The sequence below is a fragment of the Otolemur garnettii genome, unplaced genomic scaffold (genome assembly GCF_000181295.1).
Source record: "Otolemur garnettii isolate 467f Iridium unplaced genomic scaffold, OtoGar3 scaffold00053, whole genome shotgun sequence".
Classification (NCBI taxonomy): domain Eukaryota; kingdom Metazoa; phylum Chordata; class Mammalia; order Primates; family Galagidae; genus Otolemur; species Otolemur garnettii.
In genome coordinates, this window is record NW_003852448.1 from 314,264 (window position 1) to 339,355 (window position 25,092).

Here is a 25,092-nt window from a genome sequence, read left to right on the forward strand (position 1 = left end):
TAGAATGCTGTGGCATCATACAGCTCACAGCAACCTCCAACTCCTGGGCTTAGGCGATTCTTGCCTCAGCCTCCCAGGTAGCTGGAACTACAGGTGCCCACCACAACACCCGGCTATTTTTTTGTTGCAGTTTGGCGGGGGCTGGGCCTGAACCCACCACCCTCAGTATATGGGGCTGGTGCCCCACCCACTGAGCCACAGGCACCACCCTAAACCAGTATGTTTTATATGTGCCTTGCTGGGAAGACAAAATTATCTTTTATGGTTTTCACAAAACAAATAACAGAAGCTATAATTTTACTAGGAAATTGACAGTGCAGAGTGTAAGACTCTTCTTGTTTGTTCTGGGCTCTTAAAGCTGTCTACAGGGTCCTCAACCGGAGAGTAAGCGTGGATGTCACCAGTGACCATGAGTTCTGGAGAAGAGCAGAGGGGGAAGAGAAGCCGCTATACCCCGCTGTCCCCTGTTCAGAGGTGACACTGCTATAGGACGGCACAACTGACACCTCTGCAGGTGCTTGGAAGCAGTTACTAAGCCAGCCCTTGGTTCTCCACTCTAAATAACCAAATTGCTTTGCTCTTCTGCAGAGGATACGTTTCTATGCATTCATCATACTGAAAAAATCCTTCCTTGGTCTTTCCAGTTTTTCTGCACTAACCACAGGAAAGGTGCCAACATCTAAGGAAAGCTCGGTATATTCAATATGTCACCTCCTTAGATATTAATGACTTTGGGTTCATCAAGTATTATTCTCTAAGATTCAACATTTAATAGAAGTAAATGAAAATATTATACTAGTCTAATGGCCTAGACTTACAAAGTCCTCTAGTTCATTAGCACCACCTTTAACTTCTCTAAGCTATTAAACTTTCATTCAAAGCATCTGCCCCTACCATTTTCTTAAATAACAGAATGAGAAGAGAACCTGACTTTTTGTTTTCAGTGGCTATTTATTTTAACTTAATCCAGAATCTGACATTTTCAGAGCTAGCATATTATTTCCAAAAGAGATGGTAGAAACAGGGTAAGCCAAACTTGACCAATTATGATAAAATTTGTAAGAGCAACTGATAAGTGGCATTCTTCATAATGCAAAGACTATTACATTTAAATCACTTTCATTGTGAAATGTGTCTCTTGAAATTCAGTAATTTAAATGAGACTAGTGTTTAATGGTATAGGAATACTTTGGTAATCACACTTTTCATTTATTCCACATAAAAGGTCCCTTTCAAAATAACTAAAATGGAAACATATACCTTCTCTTTTTAGCTGAGATTGGAATTGTCATGAACATAGTGATGGCAAGATATTGGTCACTTTTCATAAACAGCTTTCAAAGGCAGTTTAGAAAATTTATCTAGAATGAGAACAGTTCAATTCCTATTTTTACTGCAAGGACTTCAGCATTACATAGAGACCACTGTTTAAAGGATTTTTCTCCCACAAAAGTCTATGTTTTAATTTTCTATTCTGTCTCAGCTTTTTGGACAAATAGCTCACAGTAAAAAGTGTCTTCATAAAAAAGGAAGCTAATCAATACAATGCTAAAAAGATACAGTTTTCAAAACTACTTCTTTTGAAAGAGAAATAAGGCAACGTAATGTCTAACAGTAGTCAAATGAGCACTGTAGCAATTTGTGGGTCCCACAAAATGGGAACCCTGCCGTAAATCAGATGAATACTCCACGTTCTCTGGCTATATATGTAAAGAGAACTTTACTATATGAAAAAGTCTTACTTAAAAAGAAATTTCTGGCCACTACTTTCCCCATAAAAAAAAAAAGTTAGAATAATCAGTTATAAGTAAAAATCAAATAAAAGACTCCTTACACCAATAAAAGCCTGGTGTAATATCTCAGAGTAATCTTAAATGTTTAAATACTATCAACTTTAGGTTATCATTTAGTCAAACATTAGACAATCACAACGGGCCTCGCCTTGTGACTGATGAGAAATAGTTTTCAGGGCGTTTTTCAGTGCATAAGAAGGAAGTCTATTCTGAAAAAGTGTCAGTTCAAGAAGATAACACCTCAGTTTCTTCTAGTTGTAAGATCTAGGTTTATGGTCAGACTTAGCTGATGTGCACTGCAGTCTCCCTGTGGCTCCCTGGTCACTCTAAGGCCCATCGGATGCCATCATTCACTCCTCAGATAATCATTTTACTTTGCAGCAGTCCTGTGGGGCACTGAGCATCTCAGTTTAGGTTATATATAGATGAGATTTTTCTCCTCCGAAGCTTGCCAACCCCTCAGCCCAGTTCCAGACCCTGTAGAGAAGTGAGGCTAGAGAACAGAGGCAATTCCAACCACAGCCCGTGCACTGACCTCCTCAGGCACAAGCGGCTCGATCATGGGCGCGTCCTCCTGCCTGGCTGCCAGCCGCACCGGGGAGGTGGACAGCCTCTTCTCCCACTCATTGGTGACGGCAGTGTCTGTTGAAGTTTCTAAGAAGGTTCTTTTCAGCTCACTGATGTTAGTCTGGTGTTTCATCAGGTCATCTTGAGTTTTTTCTAGCTCCTATATTCAGAATATAAAATATCCAATAGTCAATGCTTTATGTTTGTTTTCCTTTCAGCTCCTGTATTGATTGATTGATTTTTAACATAATGTGAATCTTATTAGTAGTCAAAATAAAACAGAATTTTGATCAGGGCTCATGGCACTACCACAAACACTCTGGTGAAAATATGATACTTCCACAGAACAGAAAGGAGGGGGCAATCTAGTTCATACAAGCATAATACCAAAAAAGTGTAATTCACATGTAACTAGAGAGAATTAAAATAAATACACACATAGGAAAAGGGATCTATATGTAGGAGAGAATACAAAAATCAGAGTAAGCTGAGAAGTGATCCCCGCTTAGCAACAGGTGAACACACAGTTCATGCATCATGGTAGGAGGCTCACACATAGTCCACAAAAAACAACACACACAGACATGCACTGGTCTGTACCAATACCAACCTCTAACATAAGATTACTATGTTTGACATACACATTTTCACCCTTTATTCGCTTAATCAGACTATTCTGAAAAAGTGGAGAAGAAAGGGAAAAGTAAGGGGTACAGTAGTCAAGGGAACAAACGCCATCCTCACACACGGTACCCACGACACACGGCAACCAGCCACTGAGCATGCGACAAGATGGAACGCTGGAGACAGACCAGGGCGTTCCACACACTGGGTTTTGTGTATGTTTTTGTTTTTGATTTTCTACCTGTGCCTTGAGCTCTGCGTCTTCCTCCTGGTCCGACTGCCAGCATCAAGAAAGAGTGGGGAAATACAGTCTTACCATGCAATTGACTCTGATTGAAGGACTACGTTCTGGGTAAACTTGCTAACTGTGGTGCGCTCCTGCATATGGATGATGACGTTTCTTTCTTACACAGAAACCAAAACATTCTCACACACAAATTATAAAGTTTAATAAGAATATAGGAGTAAAAGATTCCTTGCCCAATGGGTCTTTGGCATTTTAATGAGCAGCTCCATGTGGTTGAGTTGAGAAGGTGACAGCAAGAGCTTGGAAGCTTGTCCTTAATGAACATTAGAAATGGTTCAGGAAGTGTGAGGAGCCAGATTAAAATTAAAACTCAGAAGAATGGCTAGGATAATGAGAGCCCCCTCGCAGGGTATGAATCTTAACCTAGGAGATTAGCTATGATGATCCCCAATTTGCAGGTAAGCAAATCCAGGCTCAAAGAATTTAATAAAGAGGCTCCCACATTTTAAAATTTCTTAAAACCTTGATTTTCTTAAATCTATACACTTAAAGACAAATTTGGGAAGAGAGCAGATTGACATGGGGTAATTAAGGAATTTAAAAAAATCAACTACTATCAGTAACACTATCATTTCTTTGGAAGGGAGACAGGACAATTTCTGAGATTGAAAAAAATGTATCCTTAACAAATATAAAATGGCCAGTTTTGATCCTGTCAAGGAACAACTTTATCTCCTAAGAGCATGAACTCCTTGCTTACTTTTGTTGGTTTAAACCCTAATGTATCTGCAAGTAAAACTGCAACAAATTACAATATATGAAAACACCACATTGTACCCCATGATTGCATTAATGTACACAGCTATCATTTAATAAAAAAAAAAAGAAAGAAATGTATCCCAAAGCCATTTCTTTATCCTTATTTTTATCATTCTAAGGACCTACTGAACCCATGGACTGGTATCTGAGTATCAGTAACTAGTAGGCAGGCCAAGACCTTTTGGCTCTTGGACTGGAGGTTGGGGACTTATGCTCCTGTGCTATAATAAGACCTAGACTGAAATTATAAGGAAGAAAGGGGTGCACTACCATTAAATGCTGTTAAGCAACTCATTTGGTCTACCGGGGTCTCAGTTTCCTCATATGCCAGTGAGGACAGGCCGCCCACTGTGATGTCCTGCACGGCCGCACCTCTGTGCTGGCCCCCTGATGAGAAGGGAGTGTTCAAACCCTGTCACAGCACACACAGGTGACTGTAACACCGTGCTGTGACATGCTAACTCTTCCATGTGCTTGAAGGCCACAGTTCTCTACTTTGTCTTTAAGCGTCACCATCTATCTAATGTACATGGATTCCCTTGCTTGCTTAAATCATTTCATACAATAACAAATTTTAAAACTACTATAGAAATGTGAAGTATCATTATTAAATATCTTTCATTTATAGCACATATTACGATTTCAACGAAATTTATTGACTATATTGCCCTGTGGATACCTGTAACTCTTACAAAATCAAGACGCTATCTTGCTATATCTGGCATAGAAAATTATTAACTTAGAATAGATTTATATATAAATGCTTAAAAGAATCTGGATAACAGTTGTACAGTATTACCTTTCACTTTAAAAAATTATGATTTTCAAGTTTTAAATTGAACTCTGGCATTTGTAAAGAAAGAAACTTAATAAAATGACCTTGTGAAACTGTTTTTTTTCCTGATACTTCAATTAAGTGATTCATAACATTTCTACTTCTTTCTCAATAGCCAACTAGAAAATACGATTGGATGATGTAGAAAAGAACACGTGACCTAAAATCAACATTACTACAGCACAAACTGAATTCTGCTGGCATGCTTCAGAAAACACAGGCTAGGACTTCCATTACTTTAGGAAATACTGTTAGTTCTGTGAGAGAAGATGTGAAAAACAACATAAACCCCCACACAAACACACTCTATCTCACAGAGACATACATGTTTAAGGTAACCCACAGCAGAATCAATAGTGGAGAATCACAGTTAGCTCTCCAATCACTGTTCAGTGTGTTCTAAAGTGCTCATTTTCCTTAAGAGAATTCATTTCTTACGAGTGACCTAGGCTATAGACCAAAGGATAAAAAAAAAACTGAGTTAAGGTAAGTATTATTTTAACAAGAATTATTTCACCATTTGGGGTTTAAAAATATATTTGTGTGCAGCCATTTAGTTAGGTAATTAGATAGAATTAAACGCAACCCTTCTTCCCCCTCAACGTGGCTGTCATACATAGACAGCCTCTCTTTGGGGACAGGAGAACTTTTTAAAATAAATGGGTTATCATTTTAGGCAAGTGGTTCTCAAAATGCGATCTTAAGATTAACAGAGTCAACATCACCTGGGAATACGTTGGAAGTATAAATTCTGGAATCCCACCTAGCTCCTCCAAAGGGAAGCTCGAGGCTGGGCACCTCCAGGCGATTCTGATGCAGAGCCTGAGAACCACTGGTCTAGGCGGCCCCTACTGCTATGGTCAGAACTGATCTCCACTCCAAATGCTGACATGCGGACTTCTGAGACGCGGAACTGCCCAACATGGCATTTTCATTAGGCAGCCACCAATCACCCTCCATCATGACACCAACCTCGGTGGCGGTGGTCTCCCCATCAGCTGCGGTGTCCGTGCGCTCACTGTCAGTCTGTGGACCACAGAAGTGATGGGGTTCCAAGAGCAAGGCAGGGATAGAAAATAAACCATCCGGTCAAACGGGCTGGCACACGTGGCGGAGCTCCCATCTGTATCAGACTACCACCCCACAAGAACACGGATTCAAGCAAAAGCAAAAGAAGGGCCAGAGCTAGGGATGGTCACCAGAGCCCACTCCGAGGAAGACCCGAGGTGCCCAGCCTGCAGGAAGTGCAGCAGCCGGACTGCCCTGTCTGCTTCGCTGTCTCAGGGAAACCAATTTGTCATCCCCACCCCACCCCCACCTCTTAACTAAAACCCCGAATGAGATGGCCTAAAAATGTTTAATGCAAATAAAATTAATGTTTATGTACATTTCATTCTAGTAGTATGTCTAGTAGTAATATGTTACCCTTAGAAAGGTAAATGAAAAATGTAAATTTACATTAAAAGCTACTGAAAACAGTCACTGGACTTTCAGCCCCTCATTTATACCATTTTGATAATTTACATTCATGTATGGCCATCAGGCTGTCTGCATTACCTATTAATTAGAAAATGCACATGCCAGGGACTCACAGGCATGTCTTATATGTGAAAAATGTAACTCAATCTTCAAGGAGCATTGCTAACTGGATATTTTTAAGACTATACATTACGTTTACTTTGCTCCATCCTCCATATATCAAAGTATGTATTTAAACATCTTCTTCCAAAAATACCATTCAAATGAACCAAATAACAAGGATAATTTAAAAAAATATAGAGACATCTACTTGGAAACAAATAAAACAAAGCACAGCATTCGACAGAGCCCCCCGGTTTTTACGGGAGAATTAGAATAGTCATTTCAGGTTTTTAATCTGTTTCACAGGAGGCTATGATTTAAAACAAGCATCAAGCCATGGACAGCTCAATGCCCTGATATAACACTGACTCACTTTCCCTTCCATCAAATACAAAGTAATCATTCATGAAATTCCCTTGATCAAAGATTTGTGATTCATACTTTGAAAATAAAATTCAAAACTGGTGGTCTAAGATTGAGAATTTGCTTCTTAAAATAATCTCTTACTCTCAAGATAAGACGTGTTATTTCTACTGACACAACTCTGGCTATGCTGACTTCTTGGCACTATCCAGTTTCATTTCATATATTCCTGGAAAGCAAAGGACTCAGAATGCATATTCGGTACCTGTACCCGAGGACACCATTCTGGCAACCTTGCTATGAAACCTAAAATAATTTGCAGGAGGTTGGTGAAGAAAGCGTGCTGACACATTTTTGTGACCTCACCAGCTTAGTCAACAACTAGGGGCAGGGGGTGCTTATTAGTTTTGTTACAAAGGTGATGGTGGCTATGGTATTAGCATGGTTTCCCGAGCTGACAGCCTCGGGAAAGGCCAGTTGGAATGAGTAAGAGAAAGACTGGCTGTTTGTTCAAGTGTATAGAATAATCCCCAGATCTTAGGCATTCATGAATAAGTAAGAACGACTTGTGCTTAGTGTCCTAATTAGTTATATCAAACACTTCTAAATCTGGAAAGTAGATGATTTCTCTTATGGTTTTAAAATTTACTTCAGTAACTTTCAAGCACCACAGAATTAGAGTCAGAGTTGAAAGCGAGGGAAAGTTTGAGTCAGACTGGCATGAGCTCAGATCACTGCTGTTCACGCCTCTGACAGAGTCCTTTTCCTATTTTAATCCCGGCTTCTTTCCTGTAATATGGGGAAAATAACAGCCCTAACTGTGTTGGATAAAGGATGCTTTAAGTGCTTTATATAGTGCCTGACATACACAGAGCTGAAAATGCCTAGAATCATTAGAATATATTAATATTACTATGACATAATTATCACTACTATTTTTCCTATCCGTTTCTAAATGCTCTCAAACTCCTACTTAGCATTTAGTCAACAGCACAGTGCCTGCTCAGTAGTCAATAAATGAAGTAATGAAGGTTGTATAAAGCAGCCTTTATAGCAACTGTTATTTTCACAATGTGTTGTAACTACACAGAACTGCAAATGTACAGCAAATCATAAACTATTGTGTAACCCTATCTTTACATTATTTAAAATGTTAGAAATCGGTTGACCAAGTGTTTTTTTTTTTTTTTTCCAGATTTGAAGCTATCTCCTTTTTCTCCTTATGGTATGAGGAGCTAAATTGATCTTGTTTCTTGACAGATGATTTGATATTCTGCCCCTTCTCATCTGACCATTCTAAAAGCACACAAGAGAAAAAAATATGGGGGGCTAACAGCTTCATCATCGGAATTGATTGAAGCTTTTTAGACTGAGTTTCACTCTTGAGAAAGGCTGGAACTAATTAAGCCACTATAATGTGAAAAATATAAGGAGTGATGATAAAATATTTAAAAAGAATTACAGTCATCAGTGATTTTGCAAAATTAAATTGACAGTGCTGAACCATATACTAAGAAGTTACCCAGTGTAGCTGCCAAAGTGCTTGAGGCCTAGATAATAAAACAGGCCATGTAAGTAAATGCTTTTTTTTTTTTTTTTTTTTTAAATGAATGACCTAAATATAAGTTCTCTAGCTCAGCCTGAACCAGAATGCACAGCTCTTAACACTTGGGGTTAAGAGACAACATTGCACAGATGGCCAGACACAAAGCCGAGTGGCAGGAGAGCTGTAGCGGCTAAGGCTGCAGAGGGTGAAGGTGATTCCCGTGGTGACAGCTAATTCATGGTTTCAGAGGTTTGCAAGTAACGAGGACAGCCATGACTGGGATGCCCCCATCACGTGGGCACTAGCTGGTAATAATTAATTGCTGTGATTTGTTTTGCCAGTGTAATGCAGACATGCCCAAGTTGAACATTAATTCTCATGCACTGATTACAACAAGATGCAGGCCCTGGATTAGGCACAAGATCTGTGTGGTTTGCTCTCTCAAAGTTCAGACAGTCATTTAGAATTTAGAGAAGCAGAGCACAGCAATCTTTCTTTGCTTTATGTTAGGTTGATGACTAACTCTATAGCTAAAGGGAAAACAGATCTCCACACGTTAGAAATCAGTTAATAATATAAACATCATCTGTAGATAATAATTGTGTTCTTCACTGTACTATGTTCCAGTCCTACACTATTTGATCATATTGGTGCTGTAATACAGATTTTAAAACCTAGGATTTACGGTAGTTCCCAAAATATTTTCCATGAAGAAAAATAGTTATTTTCTTTATATACACACACACATACACAGGAGTTGGAGCTAATCATAACATGTAACCTGAGGACCTTGAAAAGGACTCTTATGCAGTATCAATTGAAAAGCCTAGACTTTTATTTGAAATACCTGTGAGATCATTTATATTTTTTTCCCTTCTGCTGCAAAGAAATGGCCATAATACCACTAAATATAGGTCCTTACACACCTTGCAATTGTATATACTCATAGGTGCAGCTCAAATTATGACTTTCTAGCTGAGCATGGAACAGAATAGACTTTCTTTCCTTTTTTAGTGCTGCCTTGACACTGTGAAATTTTTTTTAAATGCCAGGTTATCTGGCGTGTCTCCCGCCACAATGGCCCTTGTTCTGTGAGAACAGGAGAGCTGGAGGGAGCCTGGGGAGAGGTGTGTGCTCGGGGGTGTGTGACAGTAGGCACCTCTGGTGGCAGCTTCTATTCTTTCTTGCTGTGAAAGAGGCGAGAAGGGAAAGTGCTGGGCTGTTCCCAGGGCTGTGGGAGTGATGGGGCAGGAGCGCAATTAAGAGGAAAAATCCCTGGCTCCCATGTCAACTCACCCAGGTGCTCAGGTGAGGGACAGGAGCCGGCCCGGTGGCAGCCTGACCGTCCTTCAAGGAAGGAGGGTGACGGCTCAGGATCTTTCCACCCTGTATGTGTCCATGCCTGGCTGACAGCGACAGAGGCCTAGCCAACTTTCCTGACTGTACTACACTGTGGAAATGGGAGGCTTTTCCCCCTCTTTTCTCCTGCTGATGTGGAAAGAACCACTGCATCTGAGATCTGCACTGGCATTGCTAATGCTGATGAAATTGCAGCCCTTTCTCGTAATGGGGAGAGACCTCAGTTTGGCCTTGGCTGTTCTGAACACTGCTGCACGGCATGCGGTCTTTCTGCCCTGCCAATGACTCATGTCATGTGGGTGTTTTCAACTGCTCCACAAGTTCTTTCTGACCCAGCATATGGTGGGATCTCATTGACCTACCGACCGACCTCTGTGAGTAACAGTGACCCATCTGGTAATGACAATCAGAGGTGGGGGCATTTCAGAATCTCCAGGGAGATGCATTTGCAATTTTGGAAGCTACCCAGACAAAGAGATTCATCCCCTATGGTGGGGCTCTCTCCCTCCTCTTCTTCAGTATCATTTAATTTGAAAATTAGTGATCTTCCTTTTATGTGCTCAACCTTATTAAACGACAATTGATCAAAACCTTGAACTTAGCCCTGATCTTGTGCACAGCTAATGTGTTTGTTATTCAAACCCCACATAGAACTCAGTGGGTAGCAGAACAATTCTGGAAGGGGCTCAGGCTGCTACATCCATCCACATGGTGTTGTGCCTAACCCTGGGACCCGGGTTGGACTCCCCAACACACAAAAACCTCAACAGATTGGCACAGACAATAAATGAGGCTCTGAAAGTGGGGCCGTGCTCGTGGCGGCCGGCTAACACTGTTTCGGACTGAAGCACGGAACACGAAGGGGAAGCGTGTTCTATGCCGAGGTACACACCTCTTCCTCTGAACTGTCACTCGGGTCATTGTCTAGGGAGGCGCTCAAGGAGGCTGCCTTGGGCTCCAGGTAGCAGAGGCACAGAGCCAGAGGGAAGGAGAGAGTGAGAGCATATGGCACTGAGAAGGAGGCAGACAGCAGAAAGAAAAAGATGAAGAGGAAACAGGGCACGAGCGAGGGGGAGTGGATCGGGAGGTAATGCTGCAAGCTCTGGGGCAGGAGGTTGGTTTCAGAAAGGTTGGGGAAAGACAGGTACCCATCATCGTCCAGGAGGGAGGGGAAGGACTCGGGGAGCTGCAAGGAGAAGGAGAACAGGGTGGTCCCTTTGCCAGTTTGCTGTCTGTAGCTAAAAGCCACATCTTGCTCCCCTAGGTATGGCTTCCCTTGGCCATCAGAGTCCAGGCAGGGATCTCCGGGCACATGCTCGGCTTTGCAGGGCTCACCGCCCTGCGTTTTGTGCTCATTCTCTTTACACCTCCTGCGCAGCTCTGTGGGAGAGGTAGGGGCACAATGGGATGATGGGGGTGACAAGGGACATGAGTCAGTGCCAAGCTCAGGTGACTGATGTGAAAGAGACAGAGAGAGACAGAGAAGCAGCAACAGAGGTGCAAAGGACAAAAAGAAAACTGCAATTAGTTAATTTTCTTATGGGTATCAATATAAAATTGTAAAACAAGACTTTTAGCACTAGGGTTGCTCATGAATTTTAAAGTATCCAAGCTGCATGCTGCAGTTCTCTCATCAGACCATCAAATACAGGGTGGGTTACTCACTTATTATTATCCTTTTAAGTTAGAACAGAAGGTATTTGTGGGCAATCCCAAATTCTACATTTTTTCATATGATCAAAAAGTTTGTTTTAGACCAGCAACTCTAGAGGAGTTTTAGGGTTTTGAGACCAAACATAAATCTCTGAATAACTTAAAATCAAGACTTTCAATAACCTTCTCCTGATCTCTGGGTAATAGAGCTGTTACTATAGTTCAGCTGATTAAAAATGAAGATGAAATCCAATCCAAATTTTGATTATTTAAAAAATCTCCAGCATTACTTCTTTCTTTGGTTAGTCAAATGCATCCAAAAGAGGTAAGTTTCTGGCCCCACTCCTATCTGCTAAGCTGTCATAATCAGGGGAGTCAACAATCAGCATTTCAGGAACTCTGTCTCCCCACAAATAATTGAGGCTCCCTCAAAAACATTGGCTCCTTTACCTAGGGTGTCAGTGCAACTTTAGCACAAGCAGACGGTTTCAACATGCTAACTAGCAAAAGGATTTTTTTTTAAATAAGTTGGTTTGTGTTTACTTTCTATTATTTATGATTTATAATTTCCCAGCCTTATTCTGATTTTTCTTAGCAGATAAAGGACATATTCACACCTTTGGTTTGAGCCTTAAACAAGCATTCTCACAAAAGAGCTCCTATCCTCCCTGGGCCCTGGAGGTCTCCATGACCATGGCAACTTTCCTCTGCAGGTGCCAGAGTGGCCGCTGGCACAGGGGAAGGAGGAGAGACAGCAGTCCCAGGCAGGACCTGGACATGCCCAGTAGCTGCTGCAGCCTGGGAGTTCAAGGGAAGGTCACACGGAGGCTGAGGCTAATTAGACTTTTGCTGCTGCCTCTGACTCTGTGTGTGTTTGCGTGTGTGTGTGTGTGTCCATGTGCATGTGTGTTGTTTGCCTAGCGACCAGACAGCATGAAAATTACCCAACCTGCCTGTGGTGGCTATCCAATCCTGACTTGGAGAGAAGTGGTAAATATAGCAACAGAGAAAGAAAATGCACAAATAAAATTATATCTAAGGCATGAGGGAAGGAAAATGCGCCAATAAAATTATTACCCTGGGTATATATGAGCATTAGATGTGTCTCTTTTTACTACGAGGCAAAGATGTCTTTTCCCACATGCTCACATTTGACATTAAGCACTGCATTTCAAACAGGAACCTTAACAAATTTCACTCAACTAAGAATAATGTAGAAGTTACAAGCCGCCTCCTACATGGAGACAATGGTCCTCCAGCAGGGAGGTGAGGCGGCCCAGTCACCCAGGAAACACGCCTCCTCTCCAGGCAGGCAGGGGACCAGTCTTTAATGACTATTTTCAGTTATACATTTTCATTTTGGTTAAGGAATAGGAACCACTTGCGGTTCCTAAGTATCCTCTATGATACTTTCTGAAGATGGAGAAGAATAAAATGAAGGTCTAACCTTCTGTGCTGCCCATCACAGTGGTTCTTAAAAGACAGCTTAGCTCTGGGGAAACAGAGCTGACCATCACCTAGGTTAAATCCAGGATCTCACCTGAGGGCTTGAAAGCACTCTGCTCAAGTGCTGGATTCTCAAAAACTCAGCCTCAGGGGTGGTAGTTTTTCTTTGCCTTTTTAAAATTCCTCTGGCCCAAGTGGCAGAGTGAGGATTAGCTTAGTGTTATTGCATTTTACACCAAACAAATTGGTGGTCTTTTAAAGACAAACTGAGTGAGCCTGTCTGAGCCTCTTAGAGGTGCAAACCAAGAATCATTCCTCTTCTGTGTCCCTTCACTGTCTTTATACACTCACCATCCTATGTCGGCCTGGGCACTTTAAGGAAATATTGGGATAACTAAGTAGAAGAACTACATATGGACATTTTGGGTGCATTACCTTCTTTTCCTGTCCTCTTTAATACTTGCCTTGACTGAATTAAGAGCATAAAAACAAAATTCAGAACAAAGCACATTTTAACAGCAACGTGATCCTAATATGCCACCCATGCTTATTTTTGTGTTTGCCAAATAAATAATCTTAACCTTAAAAAAAATGACAGACTGGGTCACTTGGAATATTCTAACATAACTACAAGGATCATTTTGCTTATTCACCATTAAGATGTTGCTGCTAAATTCCTGTTACCAAGCAACACTGACTTTCCATGGAGTCTGCAGTGGTGATTCCCTATCACATCCCTCTGTATCTGAAGAGCCAGTGTGCCAGAGAACACTCAGGAACCAGCTCGCCCCAGGCTGGGGTGACCTGAGGGTTACACCCACATTTCATTCTGCTGTTTCCTTCAACTCTGTGCTCTGCACCTGCCAGGAGCTGCTCTGTTTCCCCTTATTATTAGGTCTACACCTCCCTGTGTGTCTTTCAACTTCTATCTTTCTGGAAAGTTGCTTTAGAGGGGTGGATCACCAGAAATAAACATATTGTCTAAAAAGAAATTTAATTTTGGGTGAAATGATATCACGAAATTTAACAAACATAAAACACCAGAAAAACCTGCTGCTAAATTTACGTTTTCTCTTCTGTCACAACCTTCTGCCTTAATCTGCCTTTTCAAAACATGGCTACTCACCACTATGCTGATGAGATTATAATTATACCACTAAGAAAGGAAACAATGTCTGAACACACAGGCTACGGTCACCTAAGGCTCCTGCAGTCTGAAGAGTAGCAGCAATGTGATTACTGTGTATCTAGAAACACACTCCACGCTTGGGTAGGAGAATGGGGCCAGAAACGAAGAAAACAACTTTCCTGACGTTCTGAGATACAAGCCCAAACCGAAATGTGTAAACATGCCACCAAAAATCTTTTTAAGATATACGTACAGGACAGCTGTTGAAAGTCTTACATAGCACACAAGTTGTTAAGATTAACTTTTTTTAAAGAGTCACAAAAGAAATTTTCAGAGGAAAAATGCTGAAATAGAAATAAAAATTTAAAAATTGGCCTGTGAACATGACCCAATGTGATATATGAACTACCCTGAGTCTGAACACATTCCTGGTATACATTCTCAGAATTAAGCATTCTTAAAACTTGCAACAAGCTCTGGGAGGCAGCCTGGGAGCTATACCTTTCCCTCGTGCCGGACGGCCGAGACCGGCGTGACCTCCTCTGCCTTCTTCCGTCCGTCCTCTTCCTCGTCCCGCTCCTCCTCAGCCTTTTTCTCGGGAGTCACAGTGGTGATCAAATTGGTCTGAGAGATGCCCTTTGTTGTGGCGTACTGGCCAGTACCAACCTCTGCAGCAGACATAGAATCCTTCATGTATATTTCATGGTTTTCATTCACTGATGCTAAAAGCAAATGCAATTGAAGAGATAAAATCGGAAATAGTGAAGTCAGAAGACAGATGAGCACCACCAATCGTCCCACTACTGGAAAAAAAAGCACAAAATATCAGGTTTGTCCCGACAAATCAGCACCAGAGGCACCTTTATTTAAGCGCGGCCATAGAGTCACCTTTCGGCATTACCTAACCCGGTGCTCTAACATTATTTAAATGCTTATGTCTTGAAATCCCAGAATAATTCTCAACCATTCTCAGGCTCTCTGGGCAGGATGTGAGTTAGGCAGAGGTGAGGCGGAGCACTGCCAAGCTTGTTACCCCAAGTCTCTGGTGAGGCTTGAGCACCAGCACTTGGGGGCCAGTCCCACAACTAACAGCAGTATTTCCAGTAGACAAATGCTCTCACACGCCTGACTTTAAGGACATCTTTGGAAGTGCCATTCAGCACAGAACACCAAATTGGTTTTATTATCATTATCATTAATGTTGAAAAGTCTATCTCTCCTACAGTATAAGAGCCCCATGGGTAATAATAAAAATGAACCATCTTGGCAGAGATTATAAAATTCAGATGGCAATTCCGTCCAACTAAAGAAAAGAAATGTTTTAATTTCTACTGGTTCTTAGAGAGAGTACCGTAATATGCATACACATTTGTTTATCTCTAATATTTTGGGAAAACAAGACAAATGTTAAATGAAATTCATGCAAATGCAAAACGTGCAAACACAAAGGCTATAAGACACAGCCTTTCATCCCAGCTAAAATGCCTTAGTGAAAAAATATTTAATTTAGCTGAATTTTAAATTTTGGTAGTCATTAATTCAAGTTTTTGATATCATAAAATTTATTAAAACTATAAATGCTGCTTTTCAAATACATAGTAGCCAATCACAAACAAAATATAGCTGTCATTTATAATTTAGAAACTTCAAAACAAACAAAAGAAAGGATTCTGAAAAGAAATCTTCTCTGAAATCCACTTAATGTCACTGAAGTATGTTCACTAAGGTATTTTATACTGATGAAAAAGCTCCTATGAGACACAGCTTCCCAGTGGACAGGTTAGGCTATTCTCCATAGAATGCCACCTTGCAAAAAGGTGTTTTTGTCCCAACATGCAGCCATGACAGCCGGCTCAGCAGCAGCAGAAAACACACCAGGGCTGGCAGCGCCACAAAGAGAGACAGACAACACATACTAACATCACTTTGGGCAGGGAGGAAGAGACAGCATGGTATTAGTACATTGAGTTCAATGTCTTCTGTCTTCTCAGCAGTCATTAGCACACAAAAGGTCATGAAGAAAACAACATTCACAACAAATGTGTTCCCTGGGGTGCACATCGCTGAACAAAGTGGAAGGTATTCAGGAGAAAAAGGTGTGGACTTTCTACTAAATCTCCTCAAATACTGACTTACAGAACAGACAAATAGTTAACAGAGATTTTCTAAAGGAGGAGGAGAGTCCAGGGGACAAAGTAGAAAGAAAAGCTTCAATGTTAACAGGATGTACCAACATCTTAATTCAATTCAAAACAGTCCTGATATATTTTATACCAAGGTATTGGCTCTAAGTTTAATATTCCACAAATTCTTAGAAGATACAGAATGGTAATTAACTTCCTAAGCCAGCTCATAAAAACCTATAAGAAGAGTTATAATATAGTCCTGGAGATAATCCTATCTATAATAAAAAATGCTTTCACACACATATCACTTGCTCTTCACAATGACCCTGTTGAAAGCTGCCTTGCTCCCATTCTACAGATGACTAAAACTGAGACCTGTGGAAATGAAATCATTTGCTGAGCCTCTCTGAGGAGCAGTGGCAAAAAAGGTAGGATGGGAGAAGGTAACTTTTATTTATGCTTTTGCTTATTAGTGGAATCTTACATGCATGCTAGAGACTTTGAACACTTTATTTGCACAGTATTAAATTATTTTATAGAAAAACTAATCTCCAGGTGTTTTGAATTAGATGACAGAGTGCTGGCCAAGAATCAGTTCCAAAGTATGAGTACAGCTGGCATGCCTTGCAGCAGAAAGCACACTTCTCTATCACTTGGGACAGCAATACAAAACTGTTAGACAAGACAAAACCCTACTAAAAACTCACTGTTATCCCCTAAAAGGCAATTGGAGTGATCATCTCCTTGTTTTACTCATTTGACTTACACATTTGACTTGGCAGCTCAGAACCTTTACACAGCAACGTTCTGCCAATCCATCTGGAATAGTGAGTAGGCAGGAGAAGGGAACTTAGAGCCCCTCGGCTTAGAGCTCTTTGCTCTCTGTTATTTGAATGCCATCCTTTCTACCAGCTATTATCAATTGATAAAGTCTGCATTTTATTTATAACATTTTTCAGAAGAGATAAACTTAACTTTCACTTTTATGAAACAATCTGAGACAAACCTGCTAATCCTTTAAGATCTGTTGGTCAAGATTCAAATTACCGATAGGGTATGACCATAAGCGTTAGAATAAGAGGATCTTTTTCCAAATTCAGGGTGCTGGCTTATGAAAACTATGCTCTTATTCTCTAATTACCATTCTTTTGTGTAATTTTATATAAATCTATAGACAAAGTGACAAAGGCGCTTTTAGAGGCTTAAAAATCTGACATTCAGCCATAGATCAACGACTGCTTTTCAATTTACAACATCTAGAAGATCTAAGTTTCTTGAAAGCCCATGATGGTTTTGTAGCCGTTTTGATGCAGCCATGGAGGGCCAGGAAGTGATGCCTACCTCCATCCAAGCTGCGAGACATGGTGTAGCGTTTGCTGGATGACCGCTCGAAGTAAGGCGCTGGGCGATCTATCAACGCACTGGCTCGCCTGGTCTGGGCTTGCGTTCTGCCACTATAACGGAACTTGGAACCCAAGGTTAGGAATTTTTTTGGCGGTGCTTCTGGTAACAACAGTCTAAAGAGATTAAAGAAAAACACCAGAAGGACTAAGACAAATATTAAGAACTTTTTTTTTAACGTTTTACTCCATCATGAGAGGCTATATGCTTTGTGTGCTAAAGGTTTAATGCATGACCTGCAGTTACATGAATATAATTTTGTAAAAAAAAAAATCAATTTGTGTAGTTTATGCCAACTAGAGATGTTATAGAGAGGATATAGGCAAAACACGGTGTGTTAAACTAGATACATTTTAACGTTCTGTGCAAGTGGAGGGTCTGTAGGTCTGACAACATGAAAATAGGTGATATTAGTGAAGAAGAGTGACAATTTATTATTTTGTAGGCACAAATTTCCTGGGCCAAGAAACATATGTGGATCAAGGGTATTGAGAAGTTATTGAAATAAGTAAGGAGTGGACTGTATATATGAAAGGGACATCCTACAAAAACAATGAAAAGATGCTACAGATAATAAAGAAAGGGGGTAGGGCAGGTAAGTACACGACAAAGTAAGAAAAGCCGTCAGGTTCAGTCAGCAATTCTTTTAGGATTTTTTTTTTTTTAATGAAAAAAATCTAGTGATAATGAATTTGAAGTAACAGGAAGGGTATACTTCCATATTCTTCTTCCCAACCTTTTTCACTACCAGCAATTCCAATTATCCCAATTCTTCCTTAGGAAAAGTACAAAATCATCTTTACCTACCGGAAAAATGTATGGTGCTCAACACACACTTTCCATAAACGCTTGGCCGCTCGATGGTTTGGCAGCTTAAACCCAATGGTACTTTCGAATTGTTCAAACTAAATTTAAAACAAAAATACGCTGAGAGTAAAGTTCTGGAATTACAAATAACAGAACTCTACAAATAACTGACAAATCATTAATACCACCCCAATTTTTTATTTATTTACTAAATCAACTGCTATATACATAATTCACACTATATACATTCATTAATAAAAAACCTTATCTGTCTCCTTAAAATGCTGCAGGTATAAATAAACACATTATATGTGTAGTAAATGTTTTTGGTACAAGTATGGATCTTATGCAAACCAACACACATAAGAGGCTATATGGATTTCTTCCAGAGATCAACCTGTCCTGATCTAATTTTTGAAATTTATTTCCATAGTTTCTCAATGACATAACTTCAATTGGAATGTACAGAAATGAACCAAATGTTTACAGACAGTCTTCAGCATTCTTAGAAATATTTTCTCCTAGGATCTAGCTAGGCAATGTGTATATTTCCTAGGTGTTTCATGACCTAGCAACAGATACTGCAGATTTTACCTGTGGGTTCCACAGTGCATTATCATGTTAAATATCACCGTCTCTCTATATGACAGGCAAGATCAGAGATTAGGAGAACATATTTTTCAAAATGTATATTGAAGATGACACCCATCAGCCACTGGATTTTTCAAGATGAAATATCTCATCTGATTTCTTCCATAACACATTTTAACATTGTTATTACAGATGCACAGTAAGTTTTTATTTTCTGAAGATGGGATGTATCAGGCCACCAGAGGGCAATCCTCTGAAGGCTTTCTGAAAGAGCATAAAACAACCAGACTACTGATGTGGCCTGCAGCAAAAAGTAATTTCTGTGGCAAAGAACCAAGGTGAGGGGTCGTATGCACAGCACATGGGACACAATGTCACTTGACCTCTATTTCTTGTTTGTTGATAATGACTGCGGGAATTGGGAAATTCTCGTACAGTGCTAGTTTGTAAAAAATTGCTTTTGTTCGAGGGACCAAGTAGAGCAGAGAAGTACCAAGCATGGCTCTAACTAAACGATCCTCCATTTATTCACCCTTCATCTAACAGGTAGCACAGACTACGCTAAGGCCAAGGGTTCTAAAGACTCGACTTGGTCTCTGCTGCAAGAAGTTGGGGAGACACTCTTACACAAACTTCCTCAGGCAAGGATGATACTAGTCCTAGACTTTTTGAAGTTGTATCTCCCTGCACTATGTATCCACATATTTCAACCTCTTCAGTGCCACCAATAATTTCTTACTCACTCTTCTCAGCCTATAAATACGATCACAGAGAAGGAAACCAATTTCCTTGGAGCTTCCTTCTACTGGGACCACAACTCCATCTCCTCACTGCTAAACTTCATAAAAAAAAAAAAAAAAAAAGAAGTCACTGCCTCTGCAGCTTACTCCAGACCTCACTACATCCTGGCAGGCGCTCCTCACACCTTCTGGAACTCTGACATGTCACAATGGGACCTGTCAAGTTCAAAGTGCATCTGTCAGCCGCCATCTGTAGTGCCTCTGGGTAACACGGCACTGCTGGTTAACCACGTTCTCCTGCTCATTCATCACTCTCTCTTCCTCTGTCTCCTTCTCTGGTCATTTTTCTTTATCTTCTGTTTCTCTCTCGGCTGCCCCTCTCTTAAGCAGTGGTCTTAATCAGAGTTTTGGTTTTAGGGCCTCCTCTGTAAATTTTCTTTCTTTCTTTTTTTTTTTTTTTTTTTTTTTGAGACAGCGTCTTACTCTGTCACTTGGGCTAGAATGCAGCTCACAGCAACCTCAAACTCCTGGGCTCACAATTCTCCTGCCTCAGCCGCCCTAGAAACTGGAACTTCAGGTGCCTGACACCACACTTCACTAATTTTTTTTCATTTTTTGTAGAGTTGGGGTCTCACTCTTTCTCAAGCAATCCTCCCACCTTGACCTCCCAAGTGCTAGGATTACAGACAAGAGCCACTGCACCCGGCCTCCCTATGCTCTGTGATTACTTCAGTCCACATCTAAGGCCTTGAATAAAATGTATACAATGAAAATTCTATCAAATTTCTTATTATACAAAAATTACCCCTGAAGATCCATCCCGCAGGAATTTCAACCTCTTCTTCTGCTGTCCTGCCCTCTTTCCTCCTATCTCATAGCATCTCTGTTGACGTCATCGTGCACATGGAAACCTTTGATTACCCTGGCTCTCCCCTCTGTTCATCCCTTCCTCCATCCCATCTCTAAGACTAATGGCTCTGCCTATGGAACTTCTCTCTCCAGTTTGCTCTCCTCCTCCTATTCCCACAGCCTCTGTCCTACTTTAGGTCTTATCACATCACATTATTAAGAAGCTGAGTTTCATTAAGAAATCAATCATTCTAAAACATTCACCCAGTTGTGTCACGTCCTAATTTAAAAGCTTTCACGGTCACTACTGTCTACTGATGTATTTCTCCAGCTCTCCCTTTTGGCCTCTCAGAACACACTACCTCATGCCAAGTCTATGTATGATGGTATCCCATTTGTATCATGGTGTTAGGATTCAAAGTGTGAGTGTGTCTCTCCGCCAAACAGAAAATCCCTTAAGGACAGGAACAAGGTCATACTTACCTTTCTATTCCCAATGCCCAACATGGTGCCTGGTAACTAACAGGTGCTCACTTAATAATGTTCAATGAATTCAAATACATACATGGTAGAATCTCTGTAAGCGACCACACAAAGGACTGTAATAAACTGGTCAACATACAGCAGCAGCCAAAACAAGGAACTAGGCCTACCGTACTGATATGTACACTTGGTGCATGTCCAGTCTGTGAAAATTAGGTCAACTTAAGGAGGTGGTCAGTGCAGGGAGGTGGTTCAACTACAGAGGTTACACCATATACTGGTTATATGTTTAACATACAATCTTCAGGAAATATTTTAAAACACATTTTCAGGAATTTACATGAAAAGTTTACAAATTATTTCAGTTATAAGTATGACTTTATATTTACATTAAACACAATTGCTTATTTTGTTTTTTGATGTTTGAAAATTATATTTTCTAACTCTTATGGAGAGATAGGTATATTTTGAGAAGAGTTAATTCAATATTATACCAGAAAATGTTCAGATATATAAGTGAGCTAGAATATTTGGGTTTTGATTGCTTCCATTATAGTAGTCATACCAATTAGAAAAAATTGGAGGTGTTTATTAACTAACTCTTGTGCAAATAAAAGTTGAGATTTACTACTATTATGTACAAACCTCTAAGGAGGATTTAATATGAGTGGATCATGGAGGCTGTTGCTGTAGGAGCAAGGATTAGTTAACAGTTCTGATTGTTTCATTAGCTTCTTTGATTTTTTAAAAAAGCCACAGTATATTGGATTGTGGAACACTGACATAATTCCAACACATTGTCCTTGGTTCTAATCTTCCTTGTGCCTTGATGTATATGACATCTAAGCCATTTACTTTAGGGTGCAACCAGATTTGTAGGACAAATCAGAAGGGCATGGGGACTTAACAATAGGACACAGAGGAAAGAGATCTATTCATCAGAACTTGAAATATTCAAAAAATTATTTCTGAATCTGTATTTAATATTAAGATTTTTTTTAAGAGTCCCACTACATTGCCCTGGGTACAGTGCTGTGGCATCACAGCTCACAGCAACCTCAAACTCTTGGGCTAAGCAATGGTCTTGCCTCAGCCTCCCAAGCAGTTGGGACTACAGGCACCCACCACCACGGCCAACTATTTTTTTTTTTTTTTTGCAGTTGTCATTGTTGTTTAGCTCAAACCCGCCAGCCTGGGTACATGTGGTCAGTGCCCTATTCACTGAGCTACAGGCGCCAAGCCTAAGATGTTTTTAAAAACCATCCAATTAACGTATGGAATAGCAAAAAATTGGAACAACAGAATGAAGAGATATTTTATTTGTTACTGTTTACTGGACAAACCTACAGTAAGTTCTCCCAGGCATCTACAGATAACTTACCATGTCCCATGATGCTCAGAACTTAGGAGCAGGGAATTTAAACTTTTGTTTGCTAACAGGGACCTTTCTTCCCAACGCACACACAGACGCAGGCATGCTTACCTCTCCTGGTCGGATCTTGATGTAAAAGTTATTCCGTTTGTATGAAATTTTGAGAACCTTGGGCCAGGCAAACCTGTTTATTCGCAGTCGGTCACGATATATCAACAGACCACTTGCACAAACTCCCAGCATAATGTCTACTCCCTCTGAATCCTAGAAAATGGCAGCAAGGAACGGTAAGTCAGTATCTTACTTAGCTCCACTTTCAGCTGGGTAAAATATTTAAGCCTCTACAACAAAATCTGTAATTGATATTTAAATATGAAAAATACGCCGCCATTTTTAAAACATTATGGTTACATAACAGCCTTTTAGTGAAGATTTTCATCACTATGGAGATTATCATTAAGAGTCCAATCTCCTCTCCCAGGTGTCGCAGACTTGTGGCTTAAATAACGTACCCAAGAAGGCCCAGCAGACAAAGGTGTGTTAATAACAGTAACAACAGCCCCAGTTACTGCTCCCTGAGTGCCAGACACTGCGCTAACGGCTCTACGTGTTAGTTCTTTTAATCTTCACTGAGATAGTTGCTATTATTATTCCCATTTTACAGATGAGGACAGAGAAGTAGAGTCTCAGTTAACACAGCAGCCTGGTTCAAGAGGGAGTCGGCTCAGCTGTCGTGTGTTCTAGTAAGGTGCTTTCTGTCCTTTCCTATGAGGGTTTGGGGTTTTGTTCCTTTAAAAAGAGCTTGGCTACACCATTATTTTTTATGTACTGCTACTGTCAGAGAGAAACTAGTTTTTAAAAGTACAAATGCACTTCCCCAACAAGCTCACTCTCCCCTGCTCCACATACTGCCCAGTGGTAATCACATTTAATGATACAAATGTTAAAATGTTTATATGTATAGTTTATATATATACGTGTGTCCATAGGGTTTTTTTTTTTAAGAGATCATACTAAACTAGCAACTTGCTTTTGCTACTCTCACATTTTGTTTTTTTCAATTTCAGTTTAATATGAGGGTACAAACGATTAGGTGATATTATTTGTGTTTGTTAGGTAAGGTCCAAGCTGTATTTGAGCCCTTCACCCAGGAGGTGTGCCCTGTACCCCTACATTGTGTGTACATTTCATTTCATCTGTAAGTAATTACCCAGGGATGTGTGATGCCCAGAGGTCCTACTATGTCAAACTCAGGCAATATACCACAGAGAGTCTTAATTGCTGAACAGCGATGGTGGCCTTGAACAGAGTAGAAGGCAGGACGGGGGCAGGACTGTGTGTGAGCTTGAGTCTAGTCCTTGTCTCAGCAATTGTTGGATGCAGGGGACAAAAAGGGTCATGGGCTGGCCACACACAGGAAGCAGCGCTCACATCTTATGCCACACAGTTGGCAGGGCTGTCCCCAAATTTGAGTCATAGTACAGCACCCCAAGAGCAGTGGGGAAAATAGAAGACTCCAAACAGGAGATGCTGACTCGTCTACAGTGTGGGAATTTACTTCCTCAATTTTGTCAATGCTAGGGACAAGATGGACATTTCTAGAATCAAATAAATATGCTGGTCTACATTTGGGAAACACCAGTTTACAAACAGAATATAATTGGTGTAAAACGAAGTATTTTACCTTGGAAATGTAGCACTCCATTAGACGCTTTACAGGAGTGGAAAGACTCGAGGGCGGGATATTACAATATTAATAAAATCCAAGGAAAACTCAAAGACCAGAAACTGCTCACCATTTACAGCAGGCTTTAATTCAAAAGAGCAATTTAAAGAGGGACAGCCTGATGCTGACCGGGAGCTGGATTATTGCTCCTGTTAGGATGAAACCAGCCAATCTGATTGCTCGACCACTCAGAGGCAACGCAGGCCCGAGGAAGGGCTGCTGGAAACTGTTCTTTGCTTCACTAGCTTTTTGATGGCTATAGAATATAAGTTTAGAAACGTGCTCGACATTTACAGAGGAAAAGGACATTCAAAACCTTTTTCGTGATTAGATAATAAAATGTTTAAATGAACTTTTAGTGTCTCTGAGTCATAAGAAAACAGCCTCCTTTGACTGGGAAAATGAAGGCCTTGATGCCTCCTCTCCGTATCCTCCAACACAGGCTTCTGTGTCCCCAAATCAGTCATTATTTCCAGCACACTCTTAGCAAGTGGCACTGAAATTCCCACTCGTCTTCCTCCTCCTGGAGTTGGAAAGCTGGCTGAGAGCGGGAGCTCAGTTTCACCTTCATCATCTCAACGCCAGCACAGAGCCCACCTGGTGTGCATTAAGATATTACATGTTGATTGAAAGAAAAGGTGAAAAAATATAAAAATGGCAGCAACGAATCAGGTTTTAGGACTCAATGGAAGTCTCCATTTCATTAATTGCACAGCAACAGATAATGATACTTTGATATCAATTTTTCTACTACAGCCCATTGTCCTGAGATTCGTCTGATAAATCTTTAGTTTAAACGCTGTAACAACAGGCTTTCTTGGGGACATGTGCATTTTGCTATCACTGAGTATGTTTATATTCCCTGCACAGCCAGCACTGAAGGTAGACCTGCTAGTCTTTGCCTACCATCGTGAAAATAAAGGCACATATATTTCCTTTATTTGAAATCACTGTTCATACTTGGGCATCCTTCACTATCATGTGGTCCCTGAGATCTCTCCTATAGATTTCTGTCTACATTTCAGAATCTTACAT

General features: G+C 40.6%; 1 protein-coding gene across 3 annotated transcripts in view; it reads right to left on the reverse strand.

Annotated features, from left to right (window-relative positions):
* EPB41L3 (erythrocyte membrane protein band 4.1 like 3) overlaps positions 1-25,092 on the reverse strand; it is a 180,047-nt gene that overhangs the window by 11,882 nt on the left and 143,073 nt on the right. For all 3 annotated transcript variants that reach the window (XM_023514424.1, XM_003792013.3, XM_023514425.1), the window contains exons 9-14: positions 22,443-22,595; positions 18,297-18,394; positions 17,430-17,605; positions 14,464-14,684; positions 5,858-5,911; positions 2,329-2,520 (exon numbers count right to left, since the gene is read on the reverse strand). In XM_023514424.1, the coding sequence (XP_023370192.1) occupies positions 2,329-2,520; positions 5,858-5,911; positions 14,464-14,684; positions 17,430-17,605; positions 18,297-18,394; positions 22,443-22,595 (894 nt within the window). The remainder of the gene's footprint in view (positions 1-2,328; positions 2,521-5,857; positions 5,912-14,463; positions 14,685-17,429; positions 17,606-18,296; positions 18,395-22,442; positions 22,596-25,092) is intronic.